Consider the following 23,448-nt stretch of genomic DNA (forward strand, 5'->3'; position numbering starts at 1 on the left):
GTGATAATGCTGTGTGCAATGACTGATGTTGCTGACTCAGCACCTCGTCTCTGTCTTCATTCCTGGTTACACAGTTCACAGGGCTGATATATAGGCACTGGGAGCTCAAGGTTATTTCTCTACTCAACACTTCATTAACCTTCCCAGTACCTCATTTAACACATTCATAACGTGCATGCACATACACACACACATATAAAAAAATTGCCCCTGTGCCGGATGAGTCACCTAACCTCTTGCGGCAGGTCACAAACAAAGTGTGACCTGGCTCACCAATTAAAAAGTGTGTGTGCATACATGTAGGTGCAAGTGTGTCAGCTAGTGCCAGTAATGTCAGAGGAAGTGATGTCAGTGGGCCAACACAATTATAGCCCTTTACTGTCCTCCTACAGTAGTGGAGATGGCACAGATAGCTGTCATAGTGTGTGTCTGTGTGTGTGTATTTGTGCTTGTCTGTCCGTTTCAAGACCTCAAAACGAATAACAGAGAGCATTTCACAAGAAGTGATGTCACAGGAACTGCCTCACTCACACTCTCCGGTGCTGTCTCCGGGAGGGTGGTAGAAGGAGAGGCCCAGGGAGATCAGGGCAGCGATCTCCAGGATGATGAGGGTGACGTCCTGCAGGGCCTCCCATACCAGCTGCAGGAAGGTTTTTGGCTTCTTTGGAGGTATCAGGTTTTGCCCAAATGTTTCTTTTCTCTTGTCTAGGTCAGTTTCGGTACCTGCGAGACCTGAGAGAGGGAAACATACAGAGGGGGAAGATATAATTAGCAAATTTTTGGTAGCAGATTATAGTCCAGTGCAGATCTCAGTACTATGAAACAATCATCTACAGTATGTGTGTAGGACATTCTTATTGATGTATTGCCATTACATTGCTTATATAAATGGTTCATATGATAGTAACAAACATCTAAAAACATCAAACTTTATTTTTACATCAAGCTTTCATTTGATCCAAGTGGTAAAGAACAGCAAGAAAACCACAATAATTTTTAACCTTAACAGCTGGAATCAGCAGTCTTTTGAACTCAGCTTTGCAGCCCATCTTGTTGTTACGCTTTCTTCTTCTGTCGTTCACACTCTGAAACCACACACAAGCCGTCTCTAATTACCAGTTTGAGTCATGGTGGGCCACGGCTCTGCGATCCTTATATAATTCTGCTCGAGAGATGCAGGCCTTGTGCTTTGACCTCATCCACCTCCTCAAACACCATGAAAAACTGTACATAAATATCTTTCGCTCTTTTATCTGGAGAACTTTGTACTGGCTTGAGGCACAATTTACAGTTAGAATACTGCTCAAAATGATTCTCACACAGAAGCAAATAACTAAAATAAATAACTAGTTCCTGTTAACTTTTTTCTTTCCCTTTCCTTTTTATATTTAATGTGTTTTCCTTTTAGATGGGTTTTTTTAATATTTAAATTATGGACTAATTAGATTCACAGAACATTGTGCTTTGTGCATTATAGTCAACATAATGCTGAATATGGGCTTCATTTAGGTTTGTGTCTGTTCTTTATATTATAAATATATATTTCTATATATCATACGCACTAACTGCATTGCAAACGTATGCTCTTTATCCTTGCTTCGAATTATTCATAAACATCTATTTTAAGCCACATTACTGGTTTCTATGTGGCTCCTTCTCAGTGTAGCACCATTTTCTGGTTGCGGAGCACACAAACGCAAGCACAGTGTGTATTCACCATCTCTCTCTCTCTCTCTCTCTCTCTCTGTGTGTGTCTCTCTCTCTCTCTCTCTGTGTGTGTGTCTCTCTCTCTCACTCCCCTGTGTCTCACAACCACAGACATTACCACAGCATTATGTCATGCATGGTGCGTCACTGGGTCTCCCAGGAGTGGCCCTGGATTGCACCTGATAGCATCACGGCTGCATGACACTGTTTCACATGTGGATGCGTATGTTGCACATGTGATGATTTGTTAACATCTGCAGAAAATAACTGATAATGCACTTTTGAATGCATCTGAATCTGACTTTGGAGAAAGAAGAACAAAGGAGGAGGATTACAGTTCTGCTGTGTAAAAACAACCGTTGAGTGCTTGAGAAAGGGAGAGGGAGCAACAGAGAGGGAGAAGAAGAGGACAGAGGAAGGGCAGGCTGAAAAGAGAACAATTCCCAGCTCCTACGCAAGAGAATGCCCTGGTTACAAATAGATCTCATCAGTCTATAAATAGCCTCATTATCCATTCACTTTTAATTGTCTCTGCGAGAGGACCTAGCATGCTCTCCCACTGATCTCCACAGCACATCACACACAAACATATCTGTGTGCACATATGTGTGTTTGTGTGTGCATTTCTCCATGAGCCGTAACCACTGGCACGTGCTTTGTGTGTGTGTTTATGTGTGTAAGAAGGCTGGCCAAGCATGCCTGCATTGGCTTGCACCATCACACGGTAAAAGTAGAGTTAATATAATGAGGCTTTAGCTTTATTCCAGGTGATTAGATATACACACACACACACACACACACACACACACACATATATGTATGTATATATATATATACATATATATATATGTATATATATATATACACACAAGCACAGATGCACATATTTTTACATATCTACATCTCCATAGATTTTTTTTTTCTGTTATGGTAAGAACAACAACTACATATTCTAACATTTCTACTCCACATTGCTTGAATCCGTCCAGAGGCAGAGAGCTAGTTATAGCATGCAAATGCACAATTCTGCATAAGGTCAGCAATAATTTCACGTTAAAGACAACATACTGCATACTCTTACTGCTATGTGATAGACACGACTGCATGAGATGGAGCATCAGTACAGAATGACATTTAACCGTGTTAAATGTTTTAACTGTGTTCTCCTTAAATGCCCTTGAGATGTGAGCTATGCTGTAATCAATCTCCCTAATCATTAAATACTTATTGCTTCCTGGAAAATCCTATGCCAGATTATAATTCCTTCCTGGATCACTGATGGCTGCTTACTGCAAAAGATTCATTTGACCGATTATGAAATATTGTAGGCTAAATACTGTCAGCCCACCTAAATGCTCTGGTAGTGGATTTTGAGGAGGCAGTGAGGGCAGAAAACTGGGGTGATACACAGATGAGTCACAGTAATCTCAAAAAGGAGTAAAGATGATTCTTTCTGCTGGGGTTCATTACCAAGAAGTGTAGTCTGGGCAGATCTATAGTAATACACACCGAAGGTAAATCAACAACAGATGAGAATGGATATGGAACTCCTGGTATAATGGGTAGTTTATTTTAGTAAAGGGCATTGCACTTATTGTAATGAAGGTTTAAAGGGAATTTGAGTCCACCAATAAAAAATGAGAAATGAGCACTAACAATCATTAGCGATGGTCTGAAGTTTCTTTTTAGATTGTCAACTGATGGACTTAAAATCAAACAGTGGACATCCTGATGACTCAGCTGATTAAGGCAAAAGCCATTTATTGTACCAGCAATGCATCTAGTGTTTTAATCTTATTTATGAATTTGGTTGCATGCCATCAAATCACTCTACACTATTTTCGGCCACTTTCCACTAAATACTGGAAAATTAAGTAAGCATGCTTCATAATAAACCACATTTGGCCTTCTCACATTGTGTACATTAGGGGGTTACAGTTATCATTTAATGCCTATGAGAAACAATATGATTACGCTATTAATAATGAAGAAGACTGTGACATAAATGATCAACATGGGCTTCTTTGGCCCTCTGGGTTCAGAGCCAAGAAAAGCTGCCCCAGCCTCTGTAATGTAATGAACCTAAAAGCAGCCTCTATACTCTTTGATCATTTATGAAACTGACCATAAAATTTGGCATATTGACAACAATCTAATCTTATGTAATCATAATAAGATACTATTTCATTATAAAGATAAATATTACATTTATGATGAAACTAATGCTAGTTTTTTCAATCGATTCATCTGTTAATTATTTTTCCAAATTAGCATTTAGTCTATAAAATGTCAGGAAAAAGTGAAAAATTGAGACTTTTTGCTTGCGTTGCATGACTGACAGCTCAAAAGTTTTGATTACTGATTACAAAAATATTACAGAATAACCAAAGATTTTTATAAGCATGATAAGGATACAACTTTTAATGTGTCTCTCCTTCTTCTGTGCTGTTCTTACTCTTTGGCTAGTAAGGCACTGATCAGTCAAATGCAGGAGGGTCTATGATTCAAATCTGCTTCAACAAATGGTACCTGCCTAAAATCCAGTTTCCAGATAGACAAGAAGACAAGGACATAGAAAAAGAAAAAAAGAAAAAAAACTTTATTCCATCCTTTCTGTGTGAGAGGAAATGGGATTTTTTTTTTCACTCAAAGGGAACATGATGGCATATTTTAACAGTTGGCCCTTTTTTTGTCAGTGGCTAAAAATAGATCTCCATGGAAACACTATGCATCCCACTCGTTGTGCGGAAATACCCGCGACTCTGAACCTTGGAGAATGTGTGAATAAAGTGTGTGTCTGTGTGTGTGTGTGTGTGTGTGTGTATGTGTGTGTGTATGTGTGTGTCTGTGTGTGCCTTTTTTTGATGAGCGTTTGTGTACAAGAGCATGCATGCATATGTATGTGTGTGCACAGGTATTTTCCATCAAAGAAAAGACCCTGAAGAATGAAAAAATGTGATGACCTCTAAATGTCCTTGTAAAAAAAAACACAAAAAAAACGTCTTAGTAGACTAGCAAGTAATGTTTTTAAATCTTACATGACGGATGGAACAACATCAATTTTGAATGTGTATAGTTGTTGAGTCCTAGCAATATCCATTTCACCCCCATTCTGGTTTTACATTTTCCTGCCTGTTATATCTAAACTTTCCCCCCTGACAATACTGTCTGCCACAGTGTCCAAAACAAGTCACCATGGCAACAGGGTTGTACGATGATGATCATCATAATAACGATGCAAAATATTGATGCTTTTTTTTCTGCAGCAGATCAATAGTTTCAACATGTATTCTCAGCTTTCACCATTTTAAAAAGAGAGAGGAGGAATAAAGAGGGAAGACAGAGGGCTGAAGTGTGACTCACAGAGCACAAGAGAGAGAGACAGAGAATGAGAGTAGGCTGGATGTAGAGTAACTCTATGAATAATAACCCATCAGCGGCTAAAAGGTGGATAATTATCATCCTCTTATTAGAAGATGGAGTGATGGAGAAATGTGTCACAATGTCCTTGAGAATGACCTCCATAATAATGACACCATTTTATGCCATAAAAGAGGAGAGGTTGGTTAATGTACGTACAAAGGCAGAAAATATGAGAAACAGTCTAAAAGGGCAGATGTTGCTAAAGCTAGAATTAAAAAATAATGGTATGTGTAAAGTGAAAGACATAAATAGGAGGAGGGAGTGGGATGGAAAGGAGGGTGAAAAGGTTCAGACAATAACAGGAAGATGCACTCAAAGACAAGAAAAGAAAATGCAAACAGAGAAACCGTTTACTCCTTCTTGGATCATCCTAAGAAGATGGTGGGCTTGTGTCCATTATGTAGGACAAGGTGGAAGATTACAACTTCTTACATAGAAAGGCATTTTTTAAATAACTGTGGTGCTAGGTCAGGTGATGTATAAAGCTTTTAAATTAAGGATTCACTTGTTGTCCTTGTTCTACATGTCTATGCACTTTTGTTGCTGACACTGTACTGTGTGTGGCATTGACAGCCACTATAAATTGGAGTCAAGTTCCTATTATGTGTAAATATATGGGCCTGATTTATTAAAGGTCTGCATGTGTAAAAACGTGTGCAAACTTGACATCACCCGCAAAGAATATGCAAGCTGATCTACTAACGCAGTGCACTGAGGCTTCCGTCTTTCAAATGTGAAAGATAATGCGCGCTGTCCATTTAGTACGTTTGCCATAATGGATATACAATTTTTTACCCCAGTGTGTAAAATACAGGGAGGAGAAAATGCAAATATGTCATTTAGCACACGCATTGTGATTTACCAAACCTGAAGGTAATTTTGTTGACGGTAACTGTGCCTATTAATAATACCTTTGAAGAAGAGGTATTAGCACTGTGATTGCTGTCACTGTGGTGAGGAGGAGACGGATGCACAATGACAGAATACACCCGTGTTAATATTTATTTTTGGAGTGGAATATTTTGGTTTTACTAACAGCATTGACTTTGTCACAAATATTCTCCCATATGTTGTTTTTTCTGGTAATATTTCTTTACTATAACTCAATATATTTGTTAACCTCTTCCACTAGAACGTCTAATTCCATGTGATCAGGTTTCATTTCAAGTTCTCCATTATGAAACGCAAAACCTTAATTTAAATACTGCTGTCTGCACTTGCTGTCGTGTGTGCAGTTATTCTTAGTAGATCACTAAGAACAAGCAATTTAGTAACCTTTTTCTGGGATTTTAGTAAATCAGGCCCTAAGACCATTAAGTTGCATCTGTTTCTATTTCATAGCAATACAAGTGTAACATTGTTGCTAAATATCTCACAGTTTACTGAACATGTTTACTATAGGCTACTGTGTATTAACCCAAACTACAGTTTCCAAAGTGATACATTTTCAACAGTTTACTCTGCAGAAATAGGCATTATAACCTAAATTCTATCAAATAAAGAACACAAAATAATTAGCTGTAAACAATCACAAGCAAATTAGGGAAAAGACAGAATTAAAGCTGCACTATTCAATGTATTAATATTAAGCAATCATCATCATGTATTATGAAAGGTGTGGCTTGTAGTGATGAAAACCAGGATGATTATCTTGAAACTCTGCAATTCTTCTCATTCATTCATTCTAATTAATGTCATTCAGCACTATACAGCTCTTTTTTTCTTTCTTTTTTTGGTTTTGTAGCCAACAACCTACCACCTTTCTGTTCACTGTCATTGGTCTTATCAACCCTGTTTCCAGCAGCAGCACTCAGCTGATACACCATCGTATGCTACCTTACGCTAATGTTGCTGCTTGTTACTGGATGTGTGACTGGGTAACTAAGTTAGTGCTGTGTGCTGTGCAGCTTGTTCTGCTGCCCTCAACTAACCAAATAAATATATTAATAATACTTTAAGTAAAAACCTGATTTACACACAACATTGTAAACTGCAAAGGAGAACTTCAGCTCCATGCCACATCGCCACTGCTCTCCTATTGATTTACCCCAAATCTATATTATCTATACTGTAAAGCAAAAAACACATGTCAATGTGTCAATGTCTGAAGGAAATGTTGATTGAAATCCAAACACCTATACAAAGACTATAGTTTAGTTTTTTTAACTAAATTCAATTGTAATTAGATTGGCACTTTGCATATTTAAAGCAGTGGAAATGAGTTTTTTCAACTTCCGTCCCATATTCAGGGAGGGTTTAAAGAACAGTTTTTTCTTAGCATTGTTTAATATGGTGTTATATTATCTTCACAGACTGGCCTCCTTGCTCCTCTTGCAAAGCAGTTTTTGCGTGCACTGACTCTTTGTTTGCTCCACACGCTTTCAGGATTGAGTGTGAGAGAGGGCACGGCAGGAGGCAAGCTCTCTCTGTGAGGACGACTTGATGTGGCATATCCTCAGTGTAGTAACACACATGCAATCTTGCACTTTTATGTACAGACCATTGAGCAGTCACATTCTCACAGGCCAAACATGTAAGCAGGCATACTGTACTGTATGTAAACAAACAGCTGAGAAAATACATTCTCTCATTTCATGAGGAGTCACAAGGTCACACGATCACGAATACATTGCTTGCACACGCAAACATACACATAGATAGAGGCAGATCTATCATTCATTCCCCTACGGACAGCCCCATCTAAAAGGTAATGGACTGGAAAGTGACACTGAGCAATTTCTGACACCATGTCTTTTCCATCATGAGGGCACTGTATGTACTGTATGTGTGTGTATTTTGTGTGACACCATTCTACTACCTATTATGGTATACTTCTGCTTGTGCAACAGATCAGTCTAATAAGGCAGTGTGTGCTACACCTGAGAGAACCAAACTCTGTGAGCAGGACCAGTGGTGGATTTTGATGAAATGGATTGGATGTTTGATGTTTTTGAAGCAGCAAACATGCTAAGACAAGCTGCAGTTATGGTTGCTGCTTTTACAAGTGGCCAAAATGTGGTGCACATCAGCCAAAACTGAATTATTTGTCATTTTAAAACACTTTCAGCACATCTCAATGCTCTTCAGGCATTTTATTATCAAGACTAAGAAGCTAGTGCATCTAAACTTGTTTTTTTGATGCTATATATGTGTGTTTTCTATAAGAGGGCTCATATGTCAGAGCAGGTTTTACATTAAATGCACAGTATGTTGCGATGATGAAAAAAAGCAACTGTATGTGTGTTTGCATGCATGCATGCGTGCGTCTGTGGGGGCAGATGTACAAGTGGGTGAGTTTAGCTGTCAGGCACTGTGCTCCGTGATTGTGACTCATGCAAGAAATGGCAGAGTGGAGTGAGCTAACACAACTCAGCGCTCTCTCTCTCTCTTATGCAGACATGTGCACACACAAACACACACGCACACACGCACGCACACACACACACACACACACACACACACACACACACACTCCACAATGTAACTGATTTTTACTTAATAATCCTTCTTTACATTACATGTCAGCATAAAAGTTACAAGGGACTTCGTACAGTACAGTGATAGTTGGATGGTAATGGTCATATGAACAAAATCGTCTGGTCTGAAAACTGACTGAATAATGCATCCCACAATAATTTTATAAGCTAAATGCCCTGACCCAATGTACACAGGTTCTTTGGTTTCTATGACGATACTTCTTGCCGGGGGTTTTTTTTCAGTTAAATGGTGTGAAAAAAGCTGATTATGTAATGTTATGCAAGGGAAAAAAGGCCTCCACAATTACAAACCAACAACATAAAACCCGGAGATGTGGTTGGTGTATGCTGCTCATATCACAGAATTCATAACACAGAAAACCCAAAAGGTTTAATTTATACCTCCTTGAAATATTTTTTCCAGGCCTGCCGAGTAATAAAGAGCAGCATGGCAGGGGAAAAACAAGCTTTGGTGACTCATGTGGACTCATGTGCTTTAGTGCATATGGTCCTTGTAACAGTTTATTATGTGAAACTTATAATTGAGGTCTACTGTAGTTCAACCATACATCTGTTGGTCTGTTCTGTCCTGGGTGTGACCCAAAGTCAAACAAAATGTGTGTGCATACATCCATGTACATGTAGAAATGTGCTTATTCAATCAACTGTCAGTGGTTAAAAGAGGAAAAACATATGAATTCATAAGTCATTTAGTTCCACCATCTGAGCCTCAAACACTATAACATTAGCTGGCTCGGCTGCCCTAGATGTGGACACAACATTAATGAGACATCTGTTTACAGCCTCTGTGTGTGGCTAGATGTGCGTTTGTGTGTGTGCGTCTGTGTGTGTGTGTGTGCGTCTGTGTGTGTGTGCGTGTGTGTGTGTGTGTGTGTGTGTGTGTGTGTGTGTGTGTGTGTGTGTGTGTGTGTGTGTGTGTGAAAGAATGAAAGAGAAAGGGACAGTGTGCAAGCGTGTTTAGACACAACTGCTTAGTGATAAGGTCAAGGTGTAATGGGGTCAGTAACTTCATCCTGCAATGACTGTTCAAACATTCATTGAGTCCATCCATCATCAGTCTGCCTGTTATTCATCCATCCATCTATTTTAAAAACTAATTGTCAGCTTAATAATAAATCAGTCAATTTGTCAATTCAGTCTTCCTATCTATTGATAAAAAATGTGATTGGTATTGAATCTTTATTTTCCCCTCCATTCAAAAATGTGTTTTTCTTCTTGATCCTACAGTTGGTTGTTTAAGCTTTCACATTCATCTGGTGAGTAGAACGTGTCTCTGTTCTTACCTTGAATCTGACTCATAGGGGCATACAGATATGATTTTTATATGTCCTAAAAATGTCTGAAGAGGATCATCAAAGACAATAAAGAGTTGTCATCGTCCAGTAGCTGTAACAACTCATACCTTCCTTTCCTCATTTGTCTGTATCTCACTTTCTCTTTTACAAACACACACATACATCCAGAAAACACACCTGATCCCTACTCCTCTCATTTATGACCCGGCTGTTACTAGAGTTATACAGGAGTTGTTGTAATGTATGCATGGCTGCAGGAATATAACATTTTGACAGCTTTAACATTAATAAGGATTTAGAGCTTATGAATTCCTGTGCATTTGCCAGTCAGACTGTCAGAATTACAAGTTATTAACCACTCCTAAATAATTCTTTTGAGGAGACTGTAATGGTTTTCTATTCTATAACATGGAGTCAAATCAAGATTTGAAGAGTGCTTTTTAAAATTACCCTAACCCTGTAATTCCGTCTGTGTGGCTTTAGTCTTCCTTGCCAATAATATGCATACTCACACAAACTGATGCCCCTCCCTTCACCCTTAGGAGTGAAAAGGGAGAGCAACCAGGGCCAAGAGGGTGAAAGGGAGAGTGACAGTGGTCTATCTCCTGTCTTCCATCTGGGTGTCAGTCTCTGGTTTCACCCAGGGGCTCAGATAAGCTCTGGACACAATAGGGCCAGCTATTTAAATTCAGACTACCTGAGAGAGTCATGAAATAGTCATGACAGGTAAGGGAAATCTACACACTCTATTGTGCCCCTTATTGTCTGCACTGTTTGGAGCTGAAGAGAAAATACACTGGAGTCAAGAGAACAGTCAACTGAATTAAAACAATGCTTTTAAATAATGAATCATATATTTAACAACAACAACACTGATAATGATGTCTGTCTTTATTTTTTTTACTATTCGATAAAGTATTAAAAAACACATTGTATGGTGGATAAAAGCACGTTAGAATTATTTTGGTAACACTCTCTTGCTATAGAAGCTCACAAGCACAACACTGTACGGAAATTACAGTGGCAAGCTGAAAGAGTATTGAACTGTGCTTGTGCTATGCAGTAGCATATTGATTGAACTGTAATGTGACTGAGCCCATGAAACCCCATCCAAAAAGTTCCATCTACTGCACAAATGGATGCATCTCCTTTAATACTCCTGACATATAACAGATGTACTTACCCAGTATTCAACACAATGGATTTTTCCACATGCCAATAATGTAAGGCTAGTCATTTGGTATTGGCATGGTTATATTTATGTACAGTAAACTGAAAATACTAGTCTTTTTGACAGATATTTTTATTATTATTTATTTGATTTTTTTTTTCAATAGTCAAAACCCCCCAAAATTAATCGATCAATTAACCAATTATTTGCTTCAGCAGTATTACACAAATTCAACTTATCCTATGCATACAAAAATGTATAATTAACTATCACTCCTAAGTGCATTATGCAATTGTCTGTGATTAAAATCATCATTATTTTCATCCCAAATTACAGTGTTAAGCTGAAGGTTATGTACTAAATTCCCCTATACTATCTTCTTTAAAGTCTAACCTGTTGCACCACATGTGTTTACTGGATAAAACTGCAATAGCTGAATAATACTGTCACAAGAGACTGCAGAAGCTGAAATGGTGTGTTGGCATACTGGGAAGTGTCTGATTTTGGTGCTTTGATCCTGTGCCCTTAGGTAAGAGTAACTATTTCTGTAGCAGTATCCCTGTAGGTTTATATTTTGTGTTTCCTTGACGCCATCAGGCAGGGCATGGAAGATTTCCCTCAAGTGTTGAGTATTTCTTTGCCAAGGATGATTTTTAAAGGTTCAGAAATGATAAAGTAAGAGCAAGTCAATATCTATGTTCCTGATCATTTCTTCTGCTATACAGCATGTTTAAACTCAAAGCTGAAAGATAGTTGCTCTCTGCCCTTGAGCAAGGCAGGGTTGAACCTGGTCCAAGACTGTATCTATTCATGTGCCCTTGAGAAGGAAACACTGTCTGTCAGTTTTGGCAGCAGTGGTACCACCCTTGTTCTGCCCCACAGCGGGAGAAGAGAGAGGAGAGAGGTCAACTCAGGAAAAGAGCTGACACGGAGAGAAACAAGCCGGTTATAGCCTGGGACTCTGCATATCCAGCTAAAAGTATCGCCATGCCTGTCAACTCGCTATCCATACTGCTTGCATCCAGAAGCCAGTTCAGATTCAGGACATTTCATAGGACAAGGGCTGAGTTTCAATGTATGACAGCAACCAGGGACGAAGAAGCATTTTGAGATGTCAGACTCTGGCACCAAGTGTTTGTGTGACTCACTTAACTAATGAGACATTTTCCAGACAGGCTGGTAAAAAGTAATAAGGTGGTCTGGTTTGCCTGATGGTGAAAACCATTTTTTTGGAACTGGGGGGTCACAGGTTCATCAGTCACCTGTCCCTCAAGTGCCCTTGAGCAAGACACAATTGCTCTGACTTCCAACTAAAATTGAGTTAAAATTACTTTAAAGTATGATTATTATGGAGAAAGAATGACAGCAAATTCAGAGAAAATGTGAAAAGGGCAGATTTAATTTCTGGCCTTGGTAACATAATATTTTTAGCATTACATCACCAATTATCACAAAGCCAGGGCAGCCATGAGAAAAATGCTGTATTTCACTACACTGTCAGTCACTGTTCCTGAATGCTTAAAGTATGATCAAAACAACACGATGAGATTTTAAAACAATCAGACCAGATGTGAAATGCCTGTCGCATCACAATAATCTGTAATTTCATGTGTAAAGTGAAGTGATAACGGATTGTTTTACATGGAATAAGCCATGTTTAATATCTCTAATGACCTAATAAAATGAAAATTCAAGTATAGGTTAAAGATTCACACAAGGAAAGTTTACAGGGCACATGCAGTATGTTGTTTTGTCAGCACTGGCTTACTTTACCAAGACAACCACATGTATTTTTACATTTTCACTCATGTCTACTGTATAGCAGTCTGTACACTAGAGATGCAGTATGTCTGCATCGCACACAGGCAGACATACTGTATACTGCTGTGAGTCAGCAGCGGGCTCCATGGGAACAGGCCAGTAGAGTCTGGTTTTTGGCATCTGTCCTCTTAATTCAGTCAGGCATCTCTTGGGACAGCTGACTTCACTACCGGCCATGCCTAGCATTTGTGTGTGTCTGTCTGTCTAACAGTCCCTCTGACAAGCTGGGATTTATTAGGCGAAAGTTCTCACTGCCTCAATAAAACAACTACTATACTACACAAAACATGCAGTACATTAATAATATTGTTGCTTGCTTTGTGTTGCTGTTTGACCTTGGCCAATATGAAAACTTACCTTTTACAACCTGTAAAAGCTCTGTAGCTCTGTCCGATTCTCCATCTGTATTTGTCATAAGGCTTTTCAGGGGACATGAACCAGTATTCAAAAAAAAGAGGCACACTTTCCTCATATTTTGCATATTCAGGGCTTTCTCGAACATGGATTAGGCCAAGTTCTAGACTAAAAATGCATTTCAGTGAAAAATTGATTTTCTTTTAGTCCAAGATTTTGTTCAATCCCTATCTGGGAAACCAGCCCACAATGTACTTCTCCAGAGACAGTAATCAAACCCTGATATGAAAGCCTAAGCATCTGAGAAGTGACTGCACTTCACAACACGTCCCAGCGGAAATGTTCACAAGCCATTATTATTTTTTCCCTACACCTGCTCATCTTTTTGTAATATCCCACATTAAAAAACACTGACACAGGTTTGCCGAAAGGCATTGGTGTTTTCCATTAGGTATGTACAGGATTCAAAGGTTGTCACTAACAATATCATCAAAAGTGAATACATTCTTTATCAATGATGCATAAACAGGTTGGTAAAGCCTGTTTGTTGGGTTGGGTTTGGGGGTTGACAGGTTGAAAAAGCTTTCTTGGTTTTCTGTTTTATATCAAGCCGTGGATGCTGCAGTTTTAATTGTTGGAAAATCATTGATTAGGGATGAAAGGCTTTTCAACTTAAGGCAAGCTATTAAGCTTTCAGATAATACAGTAATCATTCATACACAAAACGGTTATATTTACTCATATTTTGATAGCAGGTAGAAGTACTCTGTAGGATGTGTTCTTTGTGAATAATTAAAGCTAAAATCTGTAATGCATGTGAATCAATACATTGTTTTATGGTTTACAAGTCTACAAGACCGTCAGCATAAATAAAATGAGGTTTGTTTGCTTGTACCTGTCAACTTCAAGATGACAAACTATCTTCTTTTTTTCATGTAAGTGTTGTTTCTGCACACCAAAAAAACTACACTAGACACTTTGTCATCTTTGCTTTATGTACTTTGAACCTGCAGACAGTTGTGGACCACAGCTTTAAAGATCAAACTACAAAGACAAGGTAAAGTCTTGGCAGAGGATAAACACCAACCAGAGAGTCTGACATTTTGGTAACCCACTTATATAAATTATTTTCATTTAAGAATTATAGTAACTGGTACAGAAACATTAACAGCATTAACATTGTATTGGAAAGTCATACCAAATAAATGTATCAACTGAACTGCTCCTTAAGACTTCCTTTCCCCAATATATCTTCCATGTTGCATTACAGATTAGTCACAACATTAAAACCACCTGCTCTATATTGTGTGAGTCCCCCTCATGCCGCTAAAAAAACTTGGACCCAGCAAGACATGAACACCACAAGATCTCTGAAGGTGTCCTCTGGTATCTGGCCCCAAGACGTTAGCAACAGATCCTTTTACTCCTGTAAGTTGAAAGGTGGGGCCTCCATGGATTAGACTTGTTCTTTCAGCACATCCCACAGATCAGATTGAGATCTAGGGAATTTGGAGGCTAAGGCAACACCTTGAACTCTTTGTCATGTGCTGCAAACCATTCATGAACATTTTCTGCAGTATAGCAGGGCACATTATCCTGCTGAAAGAGGCCACTGCCATCCTGGAATACTGTTGCCATGAAGGGATGTACTTGGTCAGTAACAATGTTTAGGAAGGTGGTTCATATCAAAGTAACATCCACATGAATGCCAGGATCCAAGGTTTCCCAGCAGAACATCATTAAGAGCATCACACTGCCTCCACAGAAATGCCTTTTTCTCATAGCGCATCCTGGTGCCAATTTTTCCCCAGGTGAACAACGTACAAGCACCCAGCCGTTCACATCATGTAAAGGAAAACGTGATTCATCAGACCAGGCCACCTTCTTTCATTGCTCCACAGTCTAATTCTGATGCTCACGTGCCCATTGTAGCCGCTTCTGCCAGTGGACAGGAGTCAGTATGGGTACTCTGACCTTTCTGCAGCTTTGCAGCTCATACACAGCAAGCTGCGATGCACTGTGTTCTGACACCTGCCTATTTTAGCCAACATGAAATTTTTCAGCAATTTGTGCTATAGAAGCTCATCTGTGAGATCGGACCAGACAGGGACGTGTAATAAAGAGCCTTGGGTGTCCATGATCCTGTTGCTGGTTTACTTGTCCTTCATTTGACCACTTTTAGTATTTACTGATCACTACATACCAAGAACACCCCTCAACACCTGTCATTTTGGAGATTGTCTGACACAGTTGTCCAGCAATTAAAATTTAGTTCTTGTCTAAGGTGCTTGCCTACTATTCCTATTTCCAAAACATAAACTTCAAAAACTGACTGATCACTTGCTTCCTTATAAATCCCATCCTTTGACAGCTGCAATTTTGACGATGTAATCGATGTTATTCACTTCACCTGTCAGTGGTTTTAATGCTGTGGCTGATCGGTAGAGTGCCATTACAGTGATTGACCGATGAGCCATAATACTGCTTCAGCCTGCCTCAAGGTCACTACTACTACACTGCAGAAGAACACCTGTGTGAGTAGTGGTGTGTATTTGTGTCAGTGTGTGTGTGTCCATCTTCGATGTGGTTTTGCTCCCTCACAGAGCAAAATGGCTGTGTATCATTTATAATCTGTCCTCTGAGAGCCATCGCTCCCTCTCTTCTTCATTGCCTCCTATTTCATTCTCTGTTTTTCTACCTCTTCTATCCCTTTTACAGAATCACTGGGGGAGGGGAGGAGAGAGGAGGGCAGAAACAAGTGGAGGAGAAGAGGAAAGGAGGAGAGGAGTTGCAGAGCAAGAGAAATAGTCCTTATTAAAGAGATGGCGGCTCCATGTGAGAGATCCCTTGTGGGACAGAGATTAAATAGACTGCATCAGAGGGGAACAGGCTCGTGGTGCTGCGACTGGAGGATGCGATTAGTATGATCATCAGGGAGGAAAAGAAAGGGAGCAAGGAGGAGAGGTAGGATGAGTGATAAACAGACTAGAAGATTGGACAAAAGGTAGAGGAGGAATAACAAGGTTGAGAATATAACGTATAGAAATGCAGAAGCATGTAGATTGAAATGCACACTTTATTTCAATTGGGGGATGAAAGAAAATTAAAAAGGTAAAGATGGGTGTAAATGAAGGAAAAGTACAGCGCAGCAGGGGTGTTCAAACCAAACTCGAAAGGAGAAGGTAAGAAGAGGTGGATAAAATGAGTGGGACAAACAGTTTCCTGAGTTATGTATAGAACTCATAAAGGTCTCGTCATGGGACCAATACAAAACACTCTGAGTGAGATATGTAGGAGGAATAAGAAGAGTAATAGCAGCATAGCACTGTACAGATATTTAAGAGCGGAACTACAAAAATGATACTAGATGGAGAACTGCATCTGTGAGAGGCAGCTATCACATGTAAACATCCAAATAACCGGTAACAGATCAATAGATTTATGTGTGAGGCATGATGTTGTGCTGTAAGTGTGTTTGAGTGCGGAGGCATTTGGGGATTGGTGAGTGTGTGGTTTTGAATCAAATTCTGATAAACAAGTCAAGTGTTAACCTCAGTGAGTGGACTGTTTACACAAGTACCATCGACAAGCTTCTCCCATGAGAAATACAAGTATTGTGTATGATGCATCATCTGGCCACCATCCACCACTGTCATTACTGCCACAAAAGGCAATGCAGGGGCCTTCCCCTCTGGGACTTGCTATGAACACAACTGTCTTCAATCAACTCACAGTCACCTGCATTTCTGCAAGCTACTTTTTCCACCTGTCAAAATCTACTGTGCGCCAAATATTACTGCAATTAGATCATTAATAATTGTAAAAGGAAAAAAAGAAAAAGGTATTGAAGTATTTAAATGTATTTTGTATATCTTTTGCATCTTTAATAAAGTAATCCTTAAGTATTCTGTTTTCTATTTCAACAAAGAAAATGTCGTTAATATTGATATTGATAATAGCATTTTCCACCAGTTTTGGTACAAACAAGTTAAGACACACCAATCTTTTAAAATGGTGTGCTACTTTTTCACAGTGTTACTAACTGTGTATTAGAAGTGAGTGTAGAAGAGAAAGATGAAGGTTATAGATGTAGAGCAGTTCTATTTAGGCTACGCTGTACACTGGCCCATTGGGATACCAGCAGCCGACCAGCACACAGAAATAGAAATGGGAGCAGAGGACGGAGAGGAGAGAGAGGTAGGATAAGAAGTAAGGTGTGGTGGGAGAGAAAAATGGGAGGTGGAAGCGTTGATGAGGAGGAGGTCTTAAGGGGATAGGACATAGAGTTATAGGGGGACAAAGGAAAGGAAGAAGTGAGAGAAATTTAAAGATACCCTGTGGAGCAGTTCATTTAAAAGTGGGCCCCTGCTTTGTTTGTCTTCCGTACACATGATACACAGTACTGCCTATGGTTTCACACTATTCCAGTGATCTGTAGGTGGCTTTAATGTGCCAAGAAATACAGCAATGCACCAAAAAGGCAGGGAAGAAAAAGACTACAAGCTAGTAAATGTGGATGTAAACAATGCAAGTTTTAAACTTTTAACAAAAATCTCCTTTAATGAGTAACACTCAATGTAAACATATTTTTTGTTAATTTACAAGAAAACTTTACTAGCCAGCTTTAAGTAAAACATCAGGAATAGAGTTGTCAAGTGGGAGGAGCTACTGGTTCTGAAAATATATTCCCTCTACTGTAAATTCCCATTTTGAAATTTTCTTTTGATGATATCTCCAATGTTTCCTACACAAAACTACATAAGTCTCCTGGGTAATTTAACCATGCTTAAGACTTATGTTGCCTGTATGTATGTTCATTTTATTAGTTTATGTCTGTTTGTACGTTATGTTTATTTGATTAGTTTCAATATCCGGTTATTTAGTAATCCAAAAGCTTTTAATTCAAAGCACTTAAGCAGGAAATGTTGGGTTTGCATTGACGGTAGCTTAACAAGACTCTGATACAGCTGTCCCTCAACAGGCATCCAGAAAGTTGGCCAGTCGAAACAGAGTGCACTCATTTGAAGAGGGGCTTTTAAAGAGACAGAAGCTGAGACTGCCTGTTAAGAGACAAAGACTCAACTTAGGGGCTGCATAAAGGTCCAGTATTAGATGAATAAGGAGCTTTGAACTACAAATCATGCAAAGCTACACCAGTGGAGTCCTAGAATACATTTTATAGAGCTGGAAATGAGCATAATAGGTCCACTTCAAGTTTAAGTTATTAACGGCATTCACAGTGCTGTTCTGTTCAATGCCTGGTGATTTTATAGAGGCCAAAGAAAAACATTAGAAGGAAAATGTGCAAGGATGAAAATATGAAACTAAGAGATCTTGGTTGGTTGGAGGTAAAATAGCTCAGTCCCAGGTGGGCTATAATAAAAAGTTATTAAAAAAGAAAAACTCATAACTCATATTGGCCATTCAAAGATACTGCTGTACGGTTAGTATTTAGTTATCATAAGATAGCACTTCATCCCATCACCTTGGTGTGAGAGGTTGCATATACAGTACAGCTCTGCAGATGTGAACTGAAATTATAAAAAGGTATGATAGTTATGAGTTTGATCTTGTAGGGGTGTATGTGGGTGTCTACTTTGAATGATGATATAAGACATTCTATATACAGCCAGAAATTCACAGAACTATCAATATTCCTTTATGAGAAAAAAAATTCTCTGCATCCATTATACAGAATATACATGTTGTATTAACGCATATTGTAACTATTTTAGTGAAATTTGCAGGTGCTTTGAGGTAGACAGACTCCTTGTCTGTAATGTGGTTCCTAATGTGCTACCTATATTTATTTATCCTTTCTTGCAACATCTCAGTAAGTACTCTACTACCCTTTCGTTCTCACAACATCAGACTATCAATGCCCTAAGCACCTCTTTATCCTCCCAGCCCTCAAGGAACGTCCATAGCACATAATTCCTTGCTCCCCACCCAAGAAGACCTACTGATGTGCTGAAGCTTTCTAGCTTTCTACTGTCTCTTCAGAAAATAATTGTACTGTCAGCACCAAATGTCTTTTTTCTCCTATCTCACAAGAAGCAGGTCAAACCATGAGCAGCTTCTTGGCGTCTCTTCTCGGAAACTAAGCTTTAGCTTGACATCCCATCTGGCCCCTGAATGACTCATACCATTCACCCGCTGGCTGCCTGAAGGAAATGCTACCTTCTTCACCCTGCAGTCACCTACAAGGCAACACATAGGTAACTACATCCTGGGTGCAGGTAGACAGTACAAGGAACTACAGAGAAAGTTGAAGGGTAAGACACAGAGAATCCATGCATGCTGCATCATCAGGATGTATCACGATAACTCATGAAAAAAGGAATTTTACTTCTTTTTAATCTTAATTTATGTATGACATTTTTCCTCTTTGGGTTTGAAGAAATTGTACATCTATTCACATCATTATACCCCTTTGTAGCAGGAAGCTTCTTTTAGTTCAAACCATTAAAAGGTTTAAACCATTAACGATAGAGACATGTTTCCCCAACCCAAACCATGGCATTTACATTGTATGTGCTATGCTGTTTTCTTTCTAATTATCATGTACATATTTCAGTAGGTGTCATGTGTGGGAGCTATTGTGCTGTAGCAGTCCTCAATTTTTCATGTATTCTCTTACTGATCTGCCTTGAAATATACTGAGCAATGTATACTTGAATCCCAAGGCAGGAATCTAAGAGTATAAGTATTAAAATACTAATAACTTCAATTTCTTATTAAATAAAAATATACAAGTACTGTGCCTGGTGCGCCTACATGCATATAGTCAAGAACGCAACCTCTTCACTGGCTGCATTTCTATACTTACACAGCCATTATGTATTTATGCTGCATAATGAACTATAGCCATGCATGAACTGCTAGTATCAAGTGAAAGGGCTGGTATAGGCTACACTATGTGGGGCTAATAGGTCAACCGTGCTCATGGCCTCTTACCATCAAACGCAAGCCCCTGGGACACATACACATTACACACAACACACATGATGACAGCAAGCAATACAGAATACCTTCAAGGATAATTACCATGATCATATTTCTGAGGTAACATATGTTCCGTGGAGCAACCACACAGCACACAAGGGGACCCACACAGCATAAAGATTGAAACACCTGGGATCACTAATGCAAATGGCACCAGATAACATTACTCAGTTTCCACTTAGTGCAGGTTCCAGTGAAAGATAAAATAATTAATTCTAACAATTAATAGTTATAACCAGGGATGAGAGAAGAGGAGCATCCTGCTGGTTAGAAGTGGAGAAATATCTTGACAAAACATAGAGACTTGTTAAGGTCAAAACCTTCTAATTCAACAAATGTCACATATCTGAACATAATTAATGGAACACAATTTGTATATGTCTAAAATCCAGCTGGAAGAGCATGGTCTACTCATCTTCTGATAAGGGTTTGCTGGTTGTTCCTAGAATGTACTTTTGAGGTTGTGGTTCCTAAACTTTCAGCTCAAGATACATTTAGACTTCCTTTTGTGTAATTTTTCTTTTTTCTATTTATGCTTTCTTGTGTTTTATGTCTTTATGAATGTTTATGCTTTATTTCCTCTGTGAAGCACTCTATGACATCTCTGCTCTTGAAAGGTGCTATATAATTAAAGTTACTTATTTCTTAACTGCTCCTTAAAACTATGTTTGCCTGCTTGACTTATGTCTTCTTTTACTATTATTATTTTTCCCATTGGGCATAAGAAAAAGGAATATTTTTTAAATCTGTAATCCAGAATAATTTAAGCATGGTAGTCCTAATCTGCAATAGAAAAATGATTGTTTTCAGAATATAAGTATTTTAAATGTTTGAAATGAGTTGCATCGTGTAATTATGAATCAGTAACTGAAAGTAAAATTTTACCAGTAATTGAAAGCCGGTGAATAATTATAATGATCCTGTTTATATTTTAAAAGTTTAATTACTTCAATTTTTTGTTTTATTGCCAGTCTGGAGGCTGTGATTCTCTGTTAGCGTATAGTGGATAAAATGTAACATTCATGTATCTAATCAGAATGGTCATGACAATAGAAAAATTTAATTATAATTTTATGTTCATCATGATAATTTTATTGCTAGTTCACACTCAGTTTCATTTCAGTATTGCTGTAACACTGCAGGCATTGTTTCACTCTGATGTTGCAAATGTGGTGATGAGCAATAGGCACTGTATCCCCTATACAGTAGATGTCCGTGTTCATCAGTAATTTTATTCTATTTCATCCCATTTTGATTTGTTCTTTAATCACTCTTTATTCTAAATTCATCTAGATTTCTGTGATGATGTCGCATAACAAGTAACATTTAGAAGTGGTGCTATTTTATGTGAAGACCTGGAAACACAATCTTCTGTGACTATCAGCCAATAAGATTACAGGTTACGTCTGATGTCATACAGGTGATATGATTTCAACACTATTATAAATATTCCAATAAAAAGATGAAACCATCAGAGAGGTCCAGTTTTTGTATGTTTGCGGTACTGCTGCTTCACAGGTGCTCTCCCTTTAATAGCAGCTGGCGATGAGGCAACAGAAAATGCAATTTGTAGATAGGATAGATTGGAGCATTTAAATTATAAATGTATGTGCAAGTGTTTGAATTGCCTAAAGAGGATATTATGATAAAGCTAAGGTAAGTATGTGATAAAAGATTATTCAAGGTATTGTAGTAAATGAATGGGTTGACACCACTACATGATATGTTGTCATGTAATTGTCACATATTTCTATCAAAAATATTTTTTATGAATAAAAATGCACAAATCATCTGAACTAACCTACAATTGTTAGGAAGAAAAAGTAGATATAGATATTTGTCATTCATACAGCAGAAAGGAAAAATATACCATATATATCAAAATAAAAATACATTTTAGAAAAACAACAGGTTTGACATTGGATTTTTTGCTTTCTCATTCCACTTGTGCCCAGTACATATTTGCAGATGCCACAGCACATCCCACGTGGGCAAAACCTTCAACCGTGTTGCCCCAGAGACCTGCTCCTTAATAAAGCTATGGCTGATTGGCTGACGGGACAGGAGAGTGACAAGGGAGAATGGTGAGGTGGGTGGAGATGGGGGGGGGGGGGGGGGGCGAGCTTGAGTGGGGGAGGGAGAGTGAGGGGGGGCTAAACTGTCCAGAGAGATTTCTATGCATACTAAGCAGGTCAAACACTAGCTGGCTGAGCAGAATTTTCATTAGTCGCTTCAAACGGGACTCCCTCCCTTGTCTGCTGTTTGGATGCTGTGCTTACGCATTTCTCCAGGTGCTTTACAAGGTTTTGTGTATGTCTGTGCTCTTAACAATGATTTTATTATCAAATAAAGCAGTAAATCCAACAAACCCAAATCAATAGTGAATCCATTAAAAATCTGTTATCAATATCATTTACAGTACAAAATAGTAAGACACATTCCTCAAGATGAGATCCTGCATACGAAACACACCAATGCACACACATTTCACATACACATACACATACACAGCCATGCACATACACACACGGAGAAGCAGAGGGACTCACCTTCTGTGGGTGAGGTTTTCAGTCGTTTGCACAGTCCCTCTACGCCCCCGTAGTCCTCCTGGAGCTTGACCACCGCCTCTGTGCCACGCAGCTCCATGAGCGAGCGCAGATCCATGACCGAGCAGCCGAAGCCCGCCGCATGGTTGCCCTCGTTTCTTTGGTTCTTGGCATAAAAATCGCTGTTCGACATGTCCCCCATGATGTCAGCTAGTCAGGTCAGTTAGATTAGTGTTTGTTATTGCTTATAGATCAATCAAAAAGCTTGCACAACAGAGAGATGAGCTTAGTCTCATCCAAAATAAAAATCCAAAATAGGAATCAAGCAGGCAACAACAACCAAAAAAGGAAAAAGAATGCCACTTGTAGGTTAAGTGGACAGATGGAGATACTAAAAAAAGGGGAGGGGGGTCCAGGGGGATTAATTGATGAACAGCTTCTCTGTTTCAGAAGAGATTGTCAGATATAAGCAGACCAAAAACCATCAGAGAAGTGAAGAAACAGAAGAAGAGGAAAAAGAGCAGCAGAGAACAAGGAGAGGAGGGGATGACGAAACACAAATTGGGAGCATCCAGGTGAGCGTTGGACAGCCCCAGTGGTCAGGTCCTGAGAAGTGCAATGATGGTGGT

At 38.9% G+C, this 23,448-nt stretch overlaps 1 protein-coding gene across 8 annotated transcripts in view; it reads right to left on the minus strand.

Moving 5' to 3' along the window:
* Positions 1-23,021, minus strand: part of atp2b2 (ATPase plasma membrane Ca2+ transporting 2) — a 66,332-nt gene extending 43,311 nt beyond the window's left edge. For all 8 annotated transcript variants that reach the window (XM_053315012.1, XM_053315011.1, XM_053315008.1 and 5 more), the window contains exons 1-2: positions 22,823-23,021; positions 532-732 (exon numbers count right to left, since the gene is read on the minus strand). In XM_053315012.1, coding sequence (XP_053170987.1) covers positions 532-732; positions 22,823-23,021 — 400 coding nt within the window. The remainder of the gene's footprint in view (positions 1-531; positions 733-22,822) is intronic.
* Between the last annotated feature and the right edge of the window lie 427 nt (positions 23,022-23,448).

This window comes from Scomber japonicus, chromosome 3, assembly GCF_027409825.1.
Source record: "Scomber japonicus isolate fScoJap1 chromosome 3, fScoJap1.pri, whole genome shotgun sequence".
Classification (NCBI taxonomy): domain Eukaryota; kingdom Metazoa; phylum Chordata; class Actinopteri; order Scombriformes; family Scombridae; genus Scomber; species Scomber japonicus.